The 20,045-nt window shown below is 35.5% G+C and overlaps 1 protein-coding gene across 2 annotated transcripts in view; it reads right to left on the reverse strand.

The window, feature by feature from the left end:
- Positions 1-744: 744 nt before the first annotated feature.
- LOC113074319 (gamma-aminobutyric acid receptor subunit pi) overlaps positions 745-20,045 on the reverse strand; it is a 22,475-nt gene continuing 3,174 nt past the window's right edge. The window contains exons 2-10 of one of the 2 annotated variants that reach the window (XM_026247122.1): positions 16,922-16,995; positions 11,304-11,404; positions 10,976-11,043; positions 9,792-10,009; positions 9,337-9,419; positions 6,024-6,161; positions 5,546-5,698; positions 4,652-4,845; positions 745-3,555 (exon numbers count right to left, since the gene is read on the reverse strand). In XM_026247122.1, coding sequence (XP_026102907.1) covers positions 3,220-3,555; positions 4,652-4,845; positions 5,546-5,698; positions 6,024-6,161; positions 9,337-9,419; positions 9,792-10,009; positions 10,976-11,043; positions 11,304-11,404; positions 16,922-16,974 — 1,344 coding nt within the window. In that variant the 5' untranslated portion in view covers positions 16,975-16,995 and the 3' untranslated portion in view covers positions 745-3,219. Of the gene's footprint in view, positions 3,556-4,651; positions 4,846-5,545; positions 5,699-6,023; positions 6,162-9,336; positions 9,420-9,791; positions 10,010-10,975; positions 11,044-11,303; positions 11,405-16,921; positions 17,000-20,045 lie in introns of both variants that reach the window. The other variant, XM_026247121.1, reaches the window with a different exon arrangement.

Here is a 20,045-nt window from a genome sequence, read left to right on the forward strand (position 1 = left end):
CAAAACTGTAATGCTAGCTGTCACATGTATGATTGATAAAGGAGGGGGTTTTGATGAAGTGCTCCCTTTTTGTGTGATCCTAGATGAAGCAGGAGAAAGAGTGTACCCTAAGCATGGCTGACTGAGAATCCCACTGAGATGTTAACAACCCCATGGCCAGGGCTGCTGGACTTGGGGTAAAACCAGTACTGATTACCAGGGCCCCAAAGGAAGAGAGGGCCCTTGAAAAGTCTGGAATATATATTTTCAAGGGGAGGGGGGCCCATTAGGACTGCCTATGCCTATGCCTATCTTGTGCAGCGGCCCTGCCCATGGCCCATATTCCCATCTCTTCATCTATTAAACCATCTCAGACATGCTATCTTCTGGGTTAAGAGATAGCTGATTACACAGGTTTGCGACCAAGATAATAGGTATCGGGTCGTGCTCTAGAAGAAGATGAGAGAGACTGAGATTCTTCTTAATGGAGAAAATCAGTGAGAACAGCTGTGATGTCTATTTTGAGCGGAGCCCTTCATAGTGAAGTTGATATCACAGCGCCTCCATGTGGTTGGGTTTCATCAGGCTTAGAATAATAATGACGTTAATGAAATGTTGGTTAATTAATTGGTAATTGTTTTTAACAAGGAAGCTAAGAAATCACATTTCTGGGTGATGGAAAACATAATTATAAACTGACAAATGCACAAATATTCATCTTTCAGTAAAAAGATTTTATTACATTAATTTACATGCATAGTGAAATGTGAAGTATCTTACTACATAAAAAATAAATAAATAAATTCACATTAAAACATTATATTACACATTAAGAGTTCATTTACATGCTGAAATCCAAATTTGACCAGTCAATACAGAATTTAAGAATGTATTATAAACTACTATAAAGACTGCAAAGGAATGTGCATAAACTGTGTAATTAGAACAAACTGTTATTTTCATTTTTTAAATGGAAGTGCTTATGTTAAAACACTGGCTTTTTGGCATCAACATCAGCACTGACAACATACTATCCTAAGGGCAGTAATATGCCAGATGTATTGCCAAGTGTTTCTTTCTGAATTGAGTTGATTATAAATTTAGATGAGGATAAAAATAAATTTTGGAAGATTTCAGAGAACTGGACTCACCAGTAAGAGGCAGTTGGACTCTTAAGATGCCATTGAAGGATTTTGTGGCAGGATATTACAAGCGTTTGCTAAATTTCACCATCATTATTTGTTTTTGTACAGAACAGAGGAACATGGAAGTTACATTTGTCAAAATGTTACTAATTGTTTCCAGAGAGTATTGAGCACTGATAAATGTGCAAAATAACATCTAAAATATTTTTTTAATCAAAATGTTTAAAAATGTTCTGTCATGAAATAGATTACTTTAAAGCCAGTCTTATGGATTGTACAACTATTTATTGTATCCAAATCTGTGGAAAAAGATGCAGAGCATGCACGGAAAACACCATGACTGTTGTCTCTCTAACTATTGTATGCAACTTTCATGCATTATTAAAATAACAGTATTAATAATAAATATTATCTGGTCAACATAATTTGCAATATTGAGTCAGTATATACAAAAACAAAATGCTTCTTGGCAAAGTAATATTGCCTTTGTAATTCAAAATCTCAGTGCAAAATGAAAACATAAAAATATCTGTGCAGCTCGAGCACAAAATATATTCACCTATAAGAAGTATGACAGTCACAGTAAAATAAAATATTTAGCCACAAAGGTCAGGTGGATAACATGTTCTTGAAAAAGGTCATACAAACCAATTCGCTATGACATATTGATAAAAAAAAACATGTTGACAGTGAGCAAAATGAACTGCAAACTATATGCAAATACGAGCAATTGACATTAACATTGCATAAATGTTGAATATGCATGTTGAATATGCCATTAGCAAATTTTCACATCAATGTTTCAGTTTTGGCATTTTCACAAAATAGTCTGCTATCAAAAAGAATGTAGTGCGGTTCTTTAAGGAACAGTTAACCAAAAAATTTAAATGTTCTCACCCTCCGGCCATCCAAGATGTAGATGAGTTTGTTTCTTCTTCGGAACAGGCTTGGAGAAATTTAGCATTACATCACTTGCTCTGCAGTGGATGGGTACCGTCAGAATGAGAGTCCAAACAGCTGATAAAAGCTTTCTCCAGTGAAAAAAGATATCTTGTCTTAATCAAGCAGCAAAAACAGTCCAAAACAGTTGACTTTTTCACTGGAGTAGGCAATATTATTGGATTATGGATATATTTTGGCCAAAAGCGATGGTTTAAAGTTAAACGCATTAATGATGGATTTGTTACTCACAAACATGCATCTTAACTGCTGGACTAGAGTTGTGTGGATTATGTCAATGTTGAATCAGCTGTTTGGAGACTCATTCTAATGGCACCCAATCATTGCAGAGGATCCATTGGTGAGCAAGTGATGTCATGCTAAATTTCTGCAAAGCTGTTCCAGTGAAGAAACAAATTAATCTACATACTGCATGGCCTGATGATGAGAAAACTTTCAACATATTTTCATTTTTGGGTCAACTATTTCATTTATATTGAAACTTTAATTAAGTCAGAGAGCTCAGATCAGATAAATGCATTCCATTAACAAAACTAATAAATTAATAAATACAAAAATATACATAAGAATTAATAAACAATCATGCAAATAATACATAATAATTCTATCCCTAAGAGAATATTCCCATAAATCACAAGGGGAAAATTAGTCAAACCAGCTTGGTTTTTGGTTGGCAGCTGATAATCAAGACATACCAGTACTGAATTTGTTTTGTTACTTGTTTCAATAGCTTTAGTTTTTTTAAGAGAAGTAATCACACTTTCATTTAGGTCCATTTTAAATTGTTGTACAGCGGTCATAAACTTCAATTTACAGCTAGACTGATTTTGTTGCAGATTTCAGTTAATCTAAAGCTCCATCTGAAAATGAAGGCCACGTTTTCCTGACACATAGAAGTAGATGCATCTTTAACGTATTGACATGGTACAAATATATCCAAATAATGAATCAAAACTCAGATCCTGCATACCTGCATACCTGCATACAGATCATGAACACCATCAGTCATACTTGAGTTGAACTGAAATGCATGCTGACATGTAAGAGTAAAAACCCTTAGGAAAACTGTGACACAAAAAGGGAAACACATACAGTACATCACTATAGACCCCTCGACACACAAACGACAGGAGCTTTAGAAGTACAAGTAGTATGTCCAGTAGAGGAGGTTGATCATGATGAAGGAGAGGGGGAAGGTCCGCCTTGAGTAGTTGTCGATGTAGTGTGGGTTTTCCACTTTGCAGCAGTACAGACAGCGTACGATTTGGCGTGCCGTCGACATGCACTTGGTGCAGCGGGTCTGTGGCTGCGAGGAGTTGATCTCCTCCTTACTCTCACTGGGGGTGGGGTTGCTAGCGCTACCCATTCGGGACAGCATCTCCTCACGTTTACGGGCCCGCAAAGTGTGGCTGCCAATGGAGTTGACGATGCCGTTCATCTCATTCTCGCGCTCCTGCATTTCCTGGCCATACTGATGCAACAATGAGACGTAAATGTGTTTGATTTATTGTCATGACTATGGCAAGGCAACGATAATTATATAATTGGCCATTATGTTATCGTTACTATACTGCAAAAAATAGCTTTTTGAATTTACTCACTATTTTTAAAGAAATAATTCACCCCAAAATTAACATTTGCTGAAAATGTACTCACCGTCAGACCACCCACGATAAAAATGTTTTTTTGTTTTTATTTCCTCTGAACAGAAATTTTGCATTAAATCACTTGCTCACCAACGGATCCTCTGCAGTAAATGGGTGCCGTCAGAAAGAGCCCAAACAGCTGATAAGAAACATCACAGTAATCCACACAACTCCAGTCCATCAATGAATGTCTTGTGAACTAAAAACCTGCCTGTTTATAATAAACAAATCCATTATTACGACGTTTTATTTATTTAATAAACGTTTACGTCTAAAATGCGAATCCTCCATCCATAATATTGCATTTTTCAGTGATATCTGTTGTTAAGTGATGGACTGGAGTCGTGTGGATTAGTCATGGATTACTGTGATGTTTCTATCAGCTGTTTTTGGACGGCACCCATTCAGATGATCCATCGGTGAGCAAAGATGCTAAATTTCAATGAAGAAACAAACTCTTCTACATCTTGGATGGCCTAAGGGTGAGTTAATTTTCAGCAGATGTTCTTATTTTGGTGAACTATTTCTTTAAGTTAAGTGGTTTTGAATATTCTTCATATTAAAAATACATTTTTAATTAGTTAATGTTTTCTTTTTTAGATCAGCTCAATTATATTGAGAAGATTCCAATATATTCCAGTTAGTGTTTTGAGTAAATGGAAAGACCTGTTAATGTTGAAGAACAAAAGCTGGAAATGATGTGTCACTGCAGTGACATTTGCACATCATAAACTTCTCATTGAGACTTGATACATTATAGTATAGTACATTTCAGTTAATGCAGCAAAAATGGATTAAACTGAAGCAAACTTCAATTTTGCATACATTTAAATGGAATGAACAAAACATAACTTCTATAACAACTGTGTTATGTGAATTTAACAAGCAGCATAAATAGTTTATTTTGATAAAGGTTCTTACCATATATGCATTGGCAGCGTTTGGCTGGTGTAATGTGCAGAAATGTGCAACTGCGTATTCAATCAGAGCGCCAAAGATGAAGCTGAAGCAGATGCCCAGATACACATCAATGGCTTTGATGAAGCAGTTGGCATTGGGTAAAGAGGTGCGGGCTCCCATCATCAGGGTGGTCATAGTTAAGACTGTGGTCACTCCTGTGAGTTAACGACAAAGAGGATTGAGTTATTGTTGAGTTCTTGAGTATTGGGCTATTGTGGTGATGAAGAGAGTATGTTGTTATATCAGAAACAAGCTATCACTTGACAACAGTGCTGCATAAGTTATTTAGGTGAAAAAGCAAATCCAGATCCACTACAAAAGGTCCACTACGGAAAGATTTTAAAAATGTTTTGGAAAGAGGTCTCTTATGCTCACCAAGGCACTGTATACTGATCAAAACAGTAATGAAATGAAATATTATTACAATTTAAAATTGCTGTTTTCTATTTTAATATATTTCACATTTAATTTATTCCTGTGATGGCAAAGCTGAATTTTCAGAAGTCATTACTCCAGTCTTCAGTGTCACATGATCCTTAAAAAATCATTTTTAATGTGTAGTTTTTTTGCACAAAACATTTCTTATCATTATCAATGTTTAAAACAGTTATGCTGCTTAATAGTTTTGTGAAAACTACTTAGTTTGGTGGGGGGGGGGGGGGGGGTCAGAATTGCATGCAAAAACTTATAAGTATAAATGAAATTTATTTTAGGAAAAATAAATAAATAAAACTTATGACCCCAAACTTTGAATGATAGTGTAAAGGACATCTGTTGAGATTGGTGTCACACTGAAGCGGTGTTTATATATTTTGATCTCATGTTAATGTGCTAATGATTGCATTTCGATCCTACCTATGCAGATGCGAGCAGGTACAGAAGATTGACTGATCCAGAATGAGACCCAGGACAGGACCACAAGAGCACTGGAAGGCACGTATGTCTCCAGAATGAAATATAAGATGCTCCTCTTGAGTTTGAAGTGGAAGATCAACTTTGGGTAATTACCTGTTACATTATTGAAAAGAAAGTAAAAACATCAATACAGCACATACAGTCTCCAGCATTATGTGTGTCTTTTGTATAGTATAGTAATACCAATAAATGTTGACCATGTGGGGACAAAAGCTTATATAATATAAATAATTAAGTTTCTGTAAATCTAAAATAGCAGAAAAGTTTTGTGTGAGGGGTAGGTTTAGGGTTAGGGCAAGGGGGTAGAAAATACAGTTTTTGCAGTAGAAAAACCATTAAGTCTACGGAATGTCCCTACAAAAAAAAATAGAAACCTGTGTGTGTGTGTGTGTGTGTGTGTGTGTGTGTGTGGACATACCAGTCTCATAAACAGCTTCAGATTCAGAGGTGTAGTGATCCTCAAGGGTGTACTGAGCCAGATGTAAATGATCAAGACCGCTAACTGACTGGTTTCCTCTTGTCCAATAGAAAACCACATCTTTCACATTATATCCCCCTGTGAAAAACATAATATAAATCAAGGAGACAGTTATCACTACATAAGTAATTCCAATGCTGAGCGCTGTTATATTTCCACCAAATTACACTTCCTGTATACAGCAGTAAGAAAGAATTTAATTACTACTAATTTTATATGCAATGCTACTAGAGGACTATACTGTAATATATGCATTATCATAACATCAATAATTCTGAACAGAGCAGTTCAATCATTTATAGGCCAACTTGAAATGTTAATGTATGAGGGTTCCCTGAGGAAAGTTGCTAAATAAGGACTGCAACAGTTACATCCTTGTTAACCATTTTTTCTCTCTCTCTTTAAAAATAAATAAATAAAAAAATAAAAAAAATTATACAGTTACATTTGCAAAAGAAGATGAAAAAATTTGCGTGAAATGCAAAATAATAAGCCAAATTAAGGATAAATAAATATCCATTTTCAGATGCAGAACATCAAAAAAATTTGAAAAAAGTTTTAATCAAATCATTTTAATTACGAGAAAATGTTTTTTGTTAAATACATTTTTGTCACTCTTTCTTATTTTTTGATGTGTTGTTGTAATGTGTCAAAGTAATATAATATAATATAATATAATATAATATAATATAATATAATATAATATAATATAATATAATATAATATAATATAATATAATATAGTTTTAATCTGCTATTCATATTTTTAATTGTTTCATAATGTGATTTTTGGTGAACTGTATTAAAACAAGTTACGGTTAGTTTGACGCACACACATCAATCAATCAATCAGTCAATCAATAATATAACCCTAAGTAGAGAAAAATACAAAAATTATATTGTCCCAATTTTTTTAAAGTGAGAACTTTATATTTTAAACACTATACTAGGAAATGTCCCCAGTTCCATTTCAGAAATCTGGTTACCAGGGTTTTTTTCTCCCTTATAAACTAAGAAAAAACTATTTAAAACAGAACCACTAAATAAGCAGCTCTATACTTGCAGCATTTTGTATTTATATATATAAAATATATAATGTAATATATAATGTGCACCTCAAGATGGCACTGTGTCATGCACAGTTAAGTATGAAAAGGCGATAAAAAAAAACCTTGCTCAGATTAAATATCCTCACCTCTACCAATCTAGAGCATAAAACATTGTGAAATATGCTGCCATGATTGACCCAGCAATTAGTTATTACATCAGACAAGAAGCACATACTGATCTGTGAAGAGTACATAACTCAAGCTGTCAGACAGTTTTTTTTAAGCTTGTGTTGCTAATTTAACTTTGTTTAGACTATAGTCAAGTCATTTCAAGTCACCTTTATTTATGTAGTGCTTTTAACAATACAGATTGTGTCAAAGCAACTTTAGTATCAAATAGGAAAATAATGTGTCAATGGAAAATGACAATAGAAAACATTACATTTTCTGTTAAAGGCAGTTCATCATTGAATTCAGTGATGAATTAACATGCTGGTCTATGCTTTAGTGTTCATGATGGTCTACAGTAGCTGGCTCATTCGTCTCTTGCTGCATATTGTGTGAGTAATCTATCCGGTATTGCCAAAAAGCACATACAGTCTTTCTTTTAAGGTAGAAGCCAAGTAGAGATGTCAGCATCCAAAACACACCATATGCTAGAGACCAGCCATACTTGTCTTTTCAGCAGGGTAATGTCCATTCAACTGGCCGATAAATAAAAGGTCAAGCAGAGGTGACAGAGTAAATCTTGAAATATTTTGAATGATTGCTGCCTTGACTGTCTTACAGTGGCATCAATTCTCAATTCTTATGTGTCTAAATAATATAAAACATCTTTAATATTGATACATGCCAAGCCAAACACCCACACAGCAGTCTTAGGTGAGTGAGCAAATACAGAAGATCTTGAATGCAGATATTGGTATTTTCGGTAGAACTTGACCCCTGACGGAGCCTGGTTGCTCCTAAGGTTCTTTCCTCCATTCTGTCACAATGGAGTTTTGGTTCCTTGCTGCTGTCACCTATGGCTTGCTTAGTTGGGGACACTTAATTTCCAGCGACATCGTCAACTTGATTGCAAGGATATTATTTAAACAGAACTGAAATGGATTATGACATCACTGAATTCAGTGATGAACTGCCTTTAACTGAAAATGTAATGTTTTCTATTCTCCTTTTTTTTATTATTTGATACTAAAGTTGCTTTGACACAATCTGTATTGTTAAAAGCACTATATAAATAAAGGTGACTTGAAATGACTTGACTATAACCTAAACCTAAAGTTAAATTAGCAACACAAGCTTTAAAAAAAAAAACTATCTAACAGTTTGAGTTATTTACTCTTTACAGATCAGTATGTGCTTCTTGTCTGATGAAATAACTAATTGCTGGGTGTATCATGGGAGCATATTTTACAATGTTTTATGCTCTAGATTGGTAGAGGTTAGGATATTTCATCTGTGAGCAATTGCCTTGGTCTCTTCCTGAATCTGCAGTACAGAATATTCCCTCCAAAGTGTGATTTATGTTGCGTGGCAGCCCTTTAAGATACATGCAAGTTTCAAGCCTTTTTCTAAATTTGTGTAGTACATGTGAAATATTAATTTCACTTATGATAGATGTTCCAGGTGTAAACACCATAAATATCCCTTAAATTGTTAAAAATTAATCTGCATACATCTGCATGCCGCATGCTCACTCGCCTAAGACTGCTGTGTGAGTGTTTGGCTTGGCATGTATGAATATTAAAGAGGTTTTAAATTATTTATACACATGAGCATTATGTTAATATGTTGCATTGATTCTGAAGCCAATGTAAGACAGTTAAGGCAGCAGCCATTCAAAATATTTAAAGGTTTAACTTTGTCAGCTGGTCTTACATCCGCTTGATGATTTTTATATATTTTTTTAATAATATAAAATAATAAAAAATATATAAATCAAATTAACTTTATGAAAGATTGAATTTTAAGCATGTTATACATTTTAAATATATTTGAAACTCTATAATGAGTTTTTCATATTTCAGAATAAAACAAAATAATCATTACAATATGCATATATCGGATATGGTTTTTCATAAAAATGCAGTCATGTGTAGCCTAGGCTAAATTTTATGACCACTTAATTACTAGTGAAAACACACAGGGTTGTAAATATCTTAACAATCTGTCTATAGAAATATCATATCATTTGAGACCTACAGCTTTCAAGTTGAAGGGTGCACGTCTGTCTGTCCATGGGATATTTGGTTAGATCCATATTGCAGGCCACCGTAGTGGTAATTCTAGAGAAACAGAGAGAGAGAGAAAAAGAGTGACATACATGAGAGAATGTTGGTGCTTATATAATGCTGGAAATCAGCTGACTGTCTGTGGGTGCTCCTTTCAAGCTTATTTTTGGCGCCAGCTGCCCATCTGTACACAAGCTTTGAGTCCCTTGCTGCCGCCTCTATTCTTACCCTGTTTTCTGACATTGTGAACTCTTCCACTGGCCCAAAACTATCCCTGCCTTTTTTTAGCTGTCCTCTCATCCCCTTATCCCTGCATCAACTCTCCAGTCAGTCCTTCAACAGTAAACCCTGTCCTCAACAATCTCCTTTCATAAGACCCAGTAGCGTCTGACTGTAGAAAAGATCCGGTGAATGACACCTCACTACCTCAGGGCATACAGCACAGTTCCGTTGGGGAATATCCGGATCAGTCTGTTTTCGACAGTGATGTCATGCAGGAAGGATTTCTTGGAATCCACAATGAACGTATCAGGGACCCAAAGGAGCTCTACCAGTCTCCCATCCAGACTCAAGCTCTTATTGCCATCAAAACACAAGCGTTCGTCTGTCCAGCGCTGACGAAGAAAGATGGTGGCTGTGTAATCCTGGGGAGATTGAACAGAGATGCTCATTACAGATATGTGCACCACAAGCTAAGAATTACATCATAGATTCAGCTTTTATATAACTCCGTCCAAAGATCAAAGAGGCTCTTTGAAATATGGGCCAATGATGTGACACTCTTTTTTTCTATTGAGATAAAAAAAGGAGCATTAAAATGCAATTTATACAGACAATGACTTGAACACTCCTCTTCTTTCTGAAATTACTATTCATTTTGAAGTTTTTGTGGTGATTAAAGTCCAAAATTGGTGTAAATTATTATACTATATGATATTATATCATATCATATCATATCATATCATATCATATATCATATTATATTATATATTATGGATTAAACATGTATTTAGAAAAAAAGATAAGGTGAATTTTATTCAGAAGGGTATATGCATTATATATGTATAAAATATATAGAAATTTCGGTCCCACTTTATATTAGGTGGCCTTAACTACTATGTACTTACATAAAAAATAAGTACAATGTACTTATTGTGTTCATATTGTATTGTAAAACACCTTTGCTGCTATTGAGGTGGGATAGGGGTAAGGTTAGGGAGAGGGTGGGTTAAGGTGTAAAGTATGGGTCAACAGTGTAATTATAAATGTAATTACATAAATTAAATAAAGATGTAATTACAAGTAGTTTTTTTAATATAAGTACAATGTAAAAACATGTATGTACACTATAAGTACATTGTACTAAATTATCAATTAAAATGTAAGTACATAGTAGTTAAGGCCACTTAATATAAAGTGGATCCGAAATTTCTAATAACTTGGCACTTATTTTTATTAACTCAGATACAAATGAAGAATTTGTCACTGAACCCATGCTTTCATATTAGTTGCATGAAGAAAACATTTGCAGAAAAATGTAGAATATGTTGTGATAGTTTAGTAATTTAGAAGTAATATTTAGATGCCTGTGTTTTGTAAGATTATCATACCATGTTGATTTCTGATATGGTGTCTATGCTGGCGATATCCAGACTCATTCCTACAGTAACAGGCCCATCTGAAAAAAATAAAACAACCGCACACACTGCATTCACTACAGAGTGATAACACTGCTAACATAGAAAGACAGCAGAAAAAAGGACTTAATTTACAGGCGTTACAAGAGTGGACTGCATCAACTCAAGCCTGGAGCGTTTCCGCTGAGTTTATATTTGTTTTAATTGCTGTTGTTGATGATGACAGGATATTAAGAGAAGATAAAAATCCACTTATGCAAGATAAAAGTTTGTGTAAATGTAAAAGCTTTGATCGTCATACTGCCAAAGAATGGCCTAAGGTACTTGTTGTATCCCTTCATGAGTTTCTGAATGGTGGGGGGCAAGATCTCCTCTGTGCTGGTGACAGAGCCATCCATGCTCCTGTAAAAACAGCAGAACACAAAACACACAAATACACACACATTAAGCACTGCGCAATTCCACAAGTCAGTGCAGAAAAGCAATGTTACTTCCACCAAGCCAAGGCATGTTTTCGACTTAATTGCCGATAACTTATGGCCTAGATTTGAAACACTGTGTATTTTTAGATTTCATCTTTTCTCTCATTAAAGCACTGCAGCTGACTGTGGCGTGTGCGATTTGAACATCCTCAGTGATGGTAGAAGCACTGTGTTCTTTCCCGCAAAGCAAAGTCTCTGTTTCTGGCCCATGAGCTTCAAATATTATTCAGCTTCAGGGTAACAACACCACAGAGCACAGCAGCACATGTAGGAAAGACTTCAAGAGACGTCTAAGGGGAAAAGAAAACTGTTTGGTTGGCACTACACAATATCCTTATGAATATTCGAGAATGAACAGAAACTAGGACTGTGGGCCAAGCACAGGAAGAGGACAGTGGTACATGTGGATTTTTACTGCTTCTCAGTGCAGCAGATCTCTTCTGTCCCTTCTTTAGCTCTCTCAGACATCGCCCTTCCCACAATATTCTTCTTATATAAATGCATAAAATCTGAGACCACACTGAAAATCTGAGATTCAAAAAGGACATAAATTTAAGCTTCAGGCAGTTGCAATTAGACTATTATAAGAGCATTAAAACGTTCTGTTGTAACATGATTAGGAAATATTTAAGATTCTGCATTCATTTTAGATCTGTAATCAAAGTAGATTTGAATTATTGATAAAGTGACTGATTTATCCAATGTTTTTGCTTTTATTGTATCTAAAGATGCTCTTTGGGTCTTTCTCAAACTATACTGGAACACATCATCATCAGATTTCACATGCAACTCAAGAGCTGTGTTCATTAAAATATAGTATGAACAAATCAAATGAAAATCATGTTAATTTTGCTCACAATATACTGTTCAAAAGTGTGTGCTTGACATGTTTTTTAATATAAATTAGTTCTTTTTTCAGTATATTTATCATATTTCAAATAAATAATGTTTTTTTTATTTTTTTAATTATCAATGTTACTACAAAAAAATATTAAGGAGCAAAATTGTTTTCAGCATTGGTAAGAATAAGAAAAAATAAGATAATAATAAATAAATAAAAACGTGTATTAATAATCTTTAGAGAAAGATTTCTGAAGGATCATGTGACACTGAAGACTGGAGTAATGACTGCTGAAAATTCAGCTTTGCATCACAAGAACAAATACAATTTTAAAACATTTAAATTGTAATAATATTTCACAATATTGCTGTTTTACTATATTTTGTAATATATTAAAATGGAAAACAGATATCAATAATATCTCAAAATGTTGCATATATTTCTTTCAAAAACATTCAAACTATTTGACTTATAAATAAAATAAATAATAATAATAATAATAATAATAAATAATAAACCTATAATTGAATAATTCCAAAATCAGGTTTGCCTCAAATAAAAACACTCATCCGAAACTTTTATATTCAACCGTATCCAGGTATGAGACATTTTTTTCTGACATTTTTACCCAAATGATGTACAGAATTATGCATGCTAAATCCACACACATATTTGTATGAAGAAAAAAAGGGACTGGGAAAGATCAAAAGAGAGGAAATGAGACAGATGGTGAGAGAGTGAGCGACAGAAGGAGAGCTTTAGGTCATTGACATGATCACTTCTATTATTACTCTCATTAAACTGTTACTAAAATCTAAAAGTATAATTCAAGAAAATCTAAAAGTATAATTCAATAAAACAATAAGTGAACTATGCAGGTCACTGCCTCTATATTAACCCCTATAAACACATGGAAGGCTGTTGGAAAACATTTTCAAACACGTCTAATCATATACTTGGTAGAAAAATACTTTCTACAGCTGGAAAGTACAGCAAATATTTCAGAATGTGTGTTTTTCAGGTTGCTTTTCTAGATGAAGTCTGACTCCACATGCTTCCCGTGATAAAGTTGAAGTGTGCAATTTTTCTATGTTACAATATTTTCTCCTATCTCAGCTTAATAAGCATAGACAGCTAAAAGCAAGCCATTTGTAGGTTGTTTTCGTAACACTGTCTTCTGAGGTATAGCCAATGCTCTGTTTGTTTTAGCATCCCAACACAGCAACATTGGTTCAACCAATAATATGACTTTAGGGGCATGATCTGACAGTCTGACCAATAGCAAACAGTCATAATTTTTTTAATTCTTTTTGGTGACACCAGTGGCAAAGAAATTACACACTTCAGCTTTAATCATCCATGCTAGTCAGGAAAACAGGACAGGGTCTTTACCTTTGGAGACTCAGTAAACCTGTAACTAAAGAAAAATGTAGTATTCTGTCATGCAAAGAAAACAAGTTATGTTGGTTAAATAGGAAATAGGCATATCACCAAAGCAATGCTATTTGTGTTGTTTTATCTTATCACACAAGCTGTGTATTTTAAATAAAAGCAAAACTTATTTTGAATGAAATTAAACCAAGTGATTATATGCCTGGCTTATAATTTTTAGCATTAAAAGGCAACCCTTTGTTTGCTGCCCCCTTCAGGCTGAAGTCCAGTCATGTGTGAGGAAATGCTGGGTTACTGGTCTGTGAAAGCTGGGTAGATAGTTTTACGCTGCTGAATGTGGATGTTGATATGCATCCATCATACTCTCACAGGCGTCTAACATCATATTGATATATTTGATACAACAGATACAAAAAGATCGCTCTTTTGAATAATATCTTTTACGGAACAGATTAAACCATTTTACTGAATTTTAATGTACAGGTTGAATGTAGCTCTGAATGCGGTTCTCACGTTAACGGAGTCAGTCATTACTCTGTGTGATAACAGTTCACAGACTCAGTGAAACAAGAGTCAAGAACCGGGACGTCATTATGTAAAATAATTTCAGAATCTGATACGAAATAAATCTTGATAGAAATAAAACCTGAAAAAAAATTATAAATCCTCTTCACATTTTCTTTCTTAGTTCTGAACCAACACTGAAACGAAATCCAGCCTGTGTCTCTGGTGTTTATGCTGACTGACGTGTTGTGTATGGAGATACAGGACTGTCTCCCCAACTGTTTCTGCTTTGGTCCACAGAGACAGTTTCTCAAGCTTGTATCAACTCCATCTCCCCGTCTACACACACCAGTGGTCGTATGAGATATGAGTCCCAACATCGCAAACTCTCTCTTTGAGAGTATCTGGGTGCTCTTCCCCAGAACTGGAATATTAAACAACTCCAAAAAATAATTTAAGTTTGCATGTTTTTAAACTGATAGAAAACAGACTGAAATAGCAATAAAACACATAAACAAATGAATGAAATATATATATATATATTAGCATGCCGGGCAATTCGTTTTTACAAAAATAAGAGTTCAGAGTGATGATGTCCTAATTACTTCCACCACTCTGATCTCCTTATGTGGCTTGGATCTAGTCTGGTTTACCCAGAAGTATGTGTCAAAGAAAATGAATGCTTACTGTACTGCGGGTTCATGCATTAAATATGGCTTTTAAAATAGATCATTCAGCTGTGTCTTTCATCTACAAAACAGCCCTACAGTTTATTTATGTTTCTACAGATCTCTGCCAACCGACCAATAAAATAAAACATTAATCATGGGGAGTTTTTGTTAAAATATAAATGATCTTACTATAAATATTTTCTTTGAGGTCATATTAAAATGTTGCTACATTTTTCTTTTGCCAAAAAACATCTTAGTTTTTTGTGCCCATTTCAACCTCTCCCTGAATCTTAAAATTAAACATGCATGCCAAACACCACTTTTCTTTGCCAAATCCTAAACTCTCCAACATTATCGCCATGTCTGCTTAAGCGACTTTTTTCATCATTTACAAATTTGGGCAGTGGCAGATTGCATATTATAGGCTTATTTCCAAAAAATACATGGGTGTTTGAGAGAGAGAGAGAGAGAGAGAGAGAGAGAGAGAGTGTGAGAGAGGAAAAGAGACACATTGAACAGTCATTGAATTGGGTTGACAAGTCAATTATGCAAATCATTTTAATAATTTTTGTAAATCGTAAATGCAGTTTAGATTTAGTTCATTTATTTATGCACTTTATCCCAATTACAAGAAACATTCTCAGCTAAGGTTTTGTCCAGGTTCTCTCAAAGTATGAGCAAACATCCTTCCAGTAATGTCAAACAGTTGTTCAGAGTTATCTGGTTTTTAATGTTCTTAAATGTTAACACAATAATGTTAGTTATACATTGTCTATGGAATGGAAGGACAGTCTAATCACCCGACAGGCTTCATCAGCATAAACATGAATGTTGATGTGATGATCGATTCATTCCTAGTTGCAGAAATACTGAACTGTTTTTGCAGCTAGGTTTAAAAATAAAAAGGTCTTGAAAGTAAGTTTTGAGTTCTGAAAGTTACAGTATGATTTCAGAGTACCTCAAGCTCTTTTATCTCAACATGACATGGCCCCTTTAAAATCCACCTAAACAATATTGGGTCTATATAGAACAGAAATCATCCATTTTAGATTTCAAACAACAAAAAGATTACAAGTCCCTCTGCAAGATTAGGCCTCCAATAACGCATCCTTATCTTCATGTGCTATTCTCTAAGAACCCAAAGAGGAGGTATGGCTCTTGTTGTTGTGGTTTATGTGATGGAAGCTCAATTTTTGGCCAAACTATATGTACACCCACTAAAGTCTCCCTGCTTGCCAGGAAGCGAGACTGGAGATTGGAGGGGAAAGGAGGACAAGAAGGGGGTGGGATAAAGCAGATGGTGAGGTGAATTGATGTTGGCACACTTCCTCAACATCCCCCTTTGATCTTTTGAGTCGTCCTGACCAAGTCCTACATCTTCCCATCCAATTTCAAAGGTCAAGCCAGAATACCAGCATCAATGATGATATGCATATCTCACTAAATGGAAATTGCCTGAACATGTCTGAGTGGTGGCCGTTCCAGTAAATCAACTTGGTTTGTCTCTACACTGTCACTTGTAATCGCGTTAGCATTGCAGCTACTGTAGCATTGCATGAAAAGATAAGCTCAAACAGGCAATACAGAGAGGGTACACGATACAAGCGCTGTTATTTCAATCTGTAACCCATAAATCGACTCCGGCAGTCTCATTCAGGCTCACCCAAAAGTCTTTAATTCCATCCTTCCTTTAGGAACACTTTTCATCAAGCCGACATAATCCAGTGTGAATGGATACTTAAGGCATATGGTCTTTTATTTGCTGCCAAAAGAGTAAAACCAAAATTATACCCAGCTTGTCATCTTGGCAAAAACGTCACTCCGAACGCTTCTCACTCGGGACAATTCGTTGACGAAAATGGGTTTTCCGATTTTACAATGTCACTACTGAAATGAATTCACATCCTGCAGTCAATATAACAATAAACAGTGTAGGATGCAGTCATTCTGTATTCAGCTAGTCATATGGCAGTAATGAGTGTTGGAATTGCAAAAGTGAGTTATTAATAAGCCACCAGGAGTTTCTTACCTGCTGATGAAAAGGACGAGGAGCATAGAGCCCAGAGAGCTACAGAAATGCATAGCTGCTTGAGCGTTACACGTCTGACTGAGAAATGAGAGACAAAGAATGGAGAGATTATGTAGAGATTCAACAGATTTGTACACAGAGATTAAGTATTACTGATACATTTCACAGTTACAACAAGCGCTCAACATTTGAACTTGTTGAGCTTGGCAAAATTAGAGTAGGGGTCTCCATCCACCTTTAATGTTTCTAGAGACTGATTAGTGGCAAAAATATACTACTTACTAAAGTTTTGGTTTGTGTAATAAGAGAGGTTACGACCTCTCATAAAAATATCAGCTCAGAGGGAAGAGATCTATGTAGCATAAACAAAAACGAAGAAATAGCGAAGTCACTCAAATCTGTTTATTCACTCATTCCCAACAGATGTCACAATAATAACGAATATACCAACCCAGGAATGAAATTATACAAAACAGACAACAACGAAGAAAACTAAATACAAATAAAAGAGACACTTGTTTGCTGGCTAGCCCACAAGATCTGTCCATCTCCTTTCTACTCCTCGATGTTTATACCGTATAAATCAGCCACTCAAATCACGAACAGGTGCGTCCACCTAAGAGAGAAGGAGGTTGAAGCATACTTTCAGGCTTTTGAGCGTATAGATATGGTTTAAAATGGCCAAATGAAACTTGGTCATTGATGCTGCAGTGTAAGCTCACGGGGAAGGCCCTGGAGGTGTGCGCATCGTTATCTTTAGAGGAGAGCGTTCAGTATGATTTCGGAAAAAAAATGCCATCTTGCGTGCATACTAGTTAGTGCCAGAGCACTATCTGCAACGTTTTCGTATGACTACAAAATCTGCCTCCCAAACGTATGTTGAATTTACTCAGGAAAAGAGTGTTATTTGACAGGTGGATTAAAGCCTGCAAGGCTGCTGATTATGAATCTCTGCGTGAACTTCTACTTATGGAAGAATTAAAAAATTCAGTCCCAGAACGTACAGCTCTTTATTTAAATGAACAAAAACTACCGTGCAACAAGCAGCTATTTTGCCCGATGAATATGCTTTGATGCATAAAAGTTAGATCTTCATCGGAATCAGGACTTAGTTCTCAAAAGAAAACAAAGTTTGCCATATTGATTCTAAAGTGAAGCCTTTATGGGTGAAGTTCAGGAAGGAGTGTAGTTATTGTAATAAAATGGGACATTCTATCACTGAATGTTATAGTCTTAAAAAAAAAAAATACGACGCAACGCGAGGTCAGTCTCGGGGAGTGGTGTTGCTTAAAACCGTTTTTCCTCAATCTACTCCGGTTCCGAGTGATAGTGCTGAGGACAATTTCAAACCTTTTGTGTTTGAGGGTTCTGTGTCTTTGACTGGAAAGGGTGATGATCAGTGCGTGGTGAAAATCTTGCGCGATACAGGGGGATCGCAATCCTTTGTGTTAGCAGATGTGTTACCTTACTGCCCCGCCTGTCTCCCCTTGGGACAAAGATAAATTTTAAAAGCGTGGCTAAGAATAGCTCAAAGCATACTTTAAGAAAATTTTTGAGCTAACCAATGAATATATGGAAAAACAATGTCAACTGTAAATTTAAACAATTTCAAATATTTAATTATTTGTGAAACATTTGTTTTTTTAAATCATTAACCTCTGACCTGTTCATATATATTTAACCATTGAATATATTTACTCTGATGGAAAATTCCCAGATCACGGAGTGAAATAATCCCTTAAAAATGTTTAAACGTTGGAATCCAGTTCACTATCATAACAGATATTCTCAACAGAAACTGTGAATTTTTCCAGGGAATTATGCAAAACCACTTTGTGATCACCAACTACACAAAGATGGTAAGATAAAACAATGTAAGTAATATTTAGGTTTCAAAATTGTTCTCATTCCCCTCATTCTTGAATACCATTCATTTGGTTCTGAGCTTTTCAGCCTTGTAAATAAGAGAGCTTTTATCTGGCCCTATATTTCAGAGCTACTTTTTATCTTCTTGATGTCTATTTTGAGCCTTGATGGCAAAAAATAGTCTGTTATTTTTTGTTCAGTCTTCCAGCACCAATGCAATCTGTGTGCAGCTGTGACGATGAGTTTGAGACAACAGACGTCTGCCCAGAAGCCTGTGTTCATAAATACACAATGTGCAGTAAGAAGCAAAAATACTTAAATTCTGCTTTGCATGGGTAGTGCTGTTGAAAGCAGTCATGTAGACATGGCCAAACAAACACAAAGCTGTCATATTGTTAACATGAAATGTCTTATACAATATTTATTTTTTTACAAAGACTGTCATAAACAAAAACACACTGAGATCTTCTGAATGTTCTTCTATTCTGTCTGTCAGGGCTGACACATCCAGATTGCTCGACATACAGCAACTGATCAGAGCACTGAATTTAAAGAGGGGGTGAAATGCTATTTCATGCATACTGCGTTTTTTACACTGTTAAAGAGTTGTATTCCCATGCTAAACATGGACACAGTTTCAAAAATTAAGTTGTAAGTTTGAAGGAGTATTTCTGTTCCAAAAATACTCATTCCGGTTTGTCACAAGTTTCGGAAAGTTTTTTTCGAGTATGGCTCTGTGTGACATTAGATGGAGCGGAATTTCCTTATATGGGTCCTAAGGGCACGTCTGTCGGAAGAGCGCACGCTCCCGTATAGCACAGCACTGAGAGCACAACAGACGTTTACTGATCAGAGCGAGAGCATCGCGAAATGTTACAAAAGAAGTGTGTTTTTGGTTGACAGGGCAAGACAACCCTGCACAGATTACCAAAAGAGAAACCGCATTAAGGGACCAGTGGATGGAGTTTATTTTTACAGAGCATCAACAGAGTTGTGCAAGTGTTTGTGTTTGTTCCCTGCATTTCGAAGATGCTTGTTTTACAAACAAGGCCCAGTTTGACGCCGGATTTGCATATCGTTTATTTCTTAAGGATAATGCAGTCCCAACGAAAAAGGGTCACGATCGTGTGTTGGAACCACATGCGGTGAGTAAAACTGCTTTCCTCACGGTAATGTCACAGCTTCCAAACGCTCTCAACGCACAAGCCTACTGGCGCTCATGATTCTTTAGCTCCGCCCACACATCACGCCTCCAGCC

This window comes from Carassius auratus, unplaced genomic scaffold (genome assembly GCF_003368295.1).
Source record: "Carassius auratus strain Wakin unplaced genomic scaffold, ASM336829v1 scaf_tig00014308, whole genome shotgun sequence".
Taxonomy (NCBI): Eukaryota; Metazoa; Chordata; class Actinopteri; order Cypriniformes; family Cyprinidae; genus Carassius; species Carassius auratus.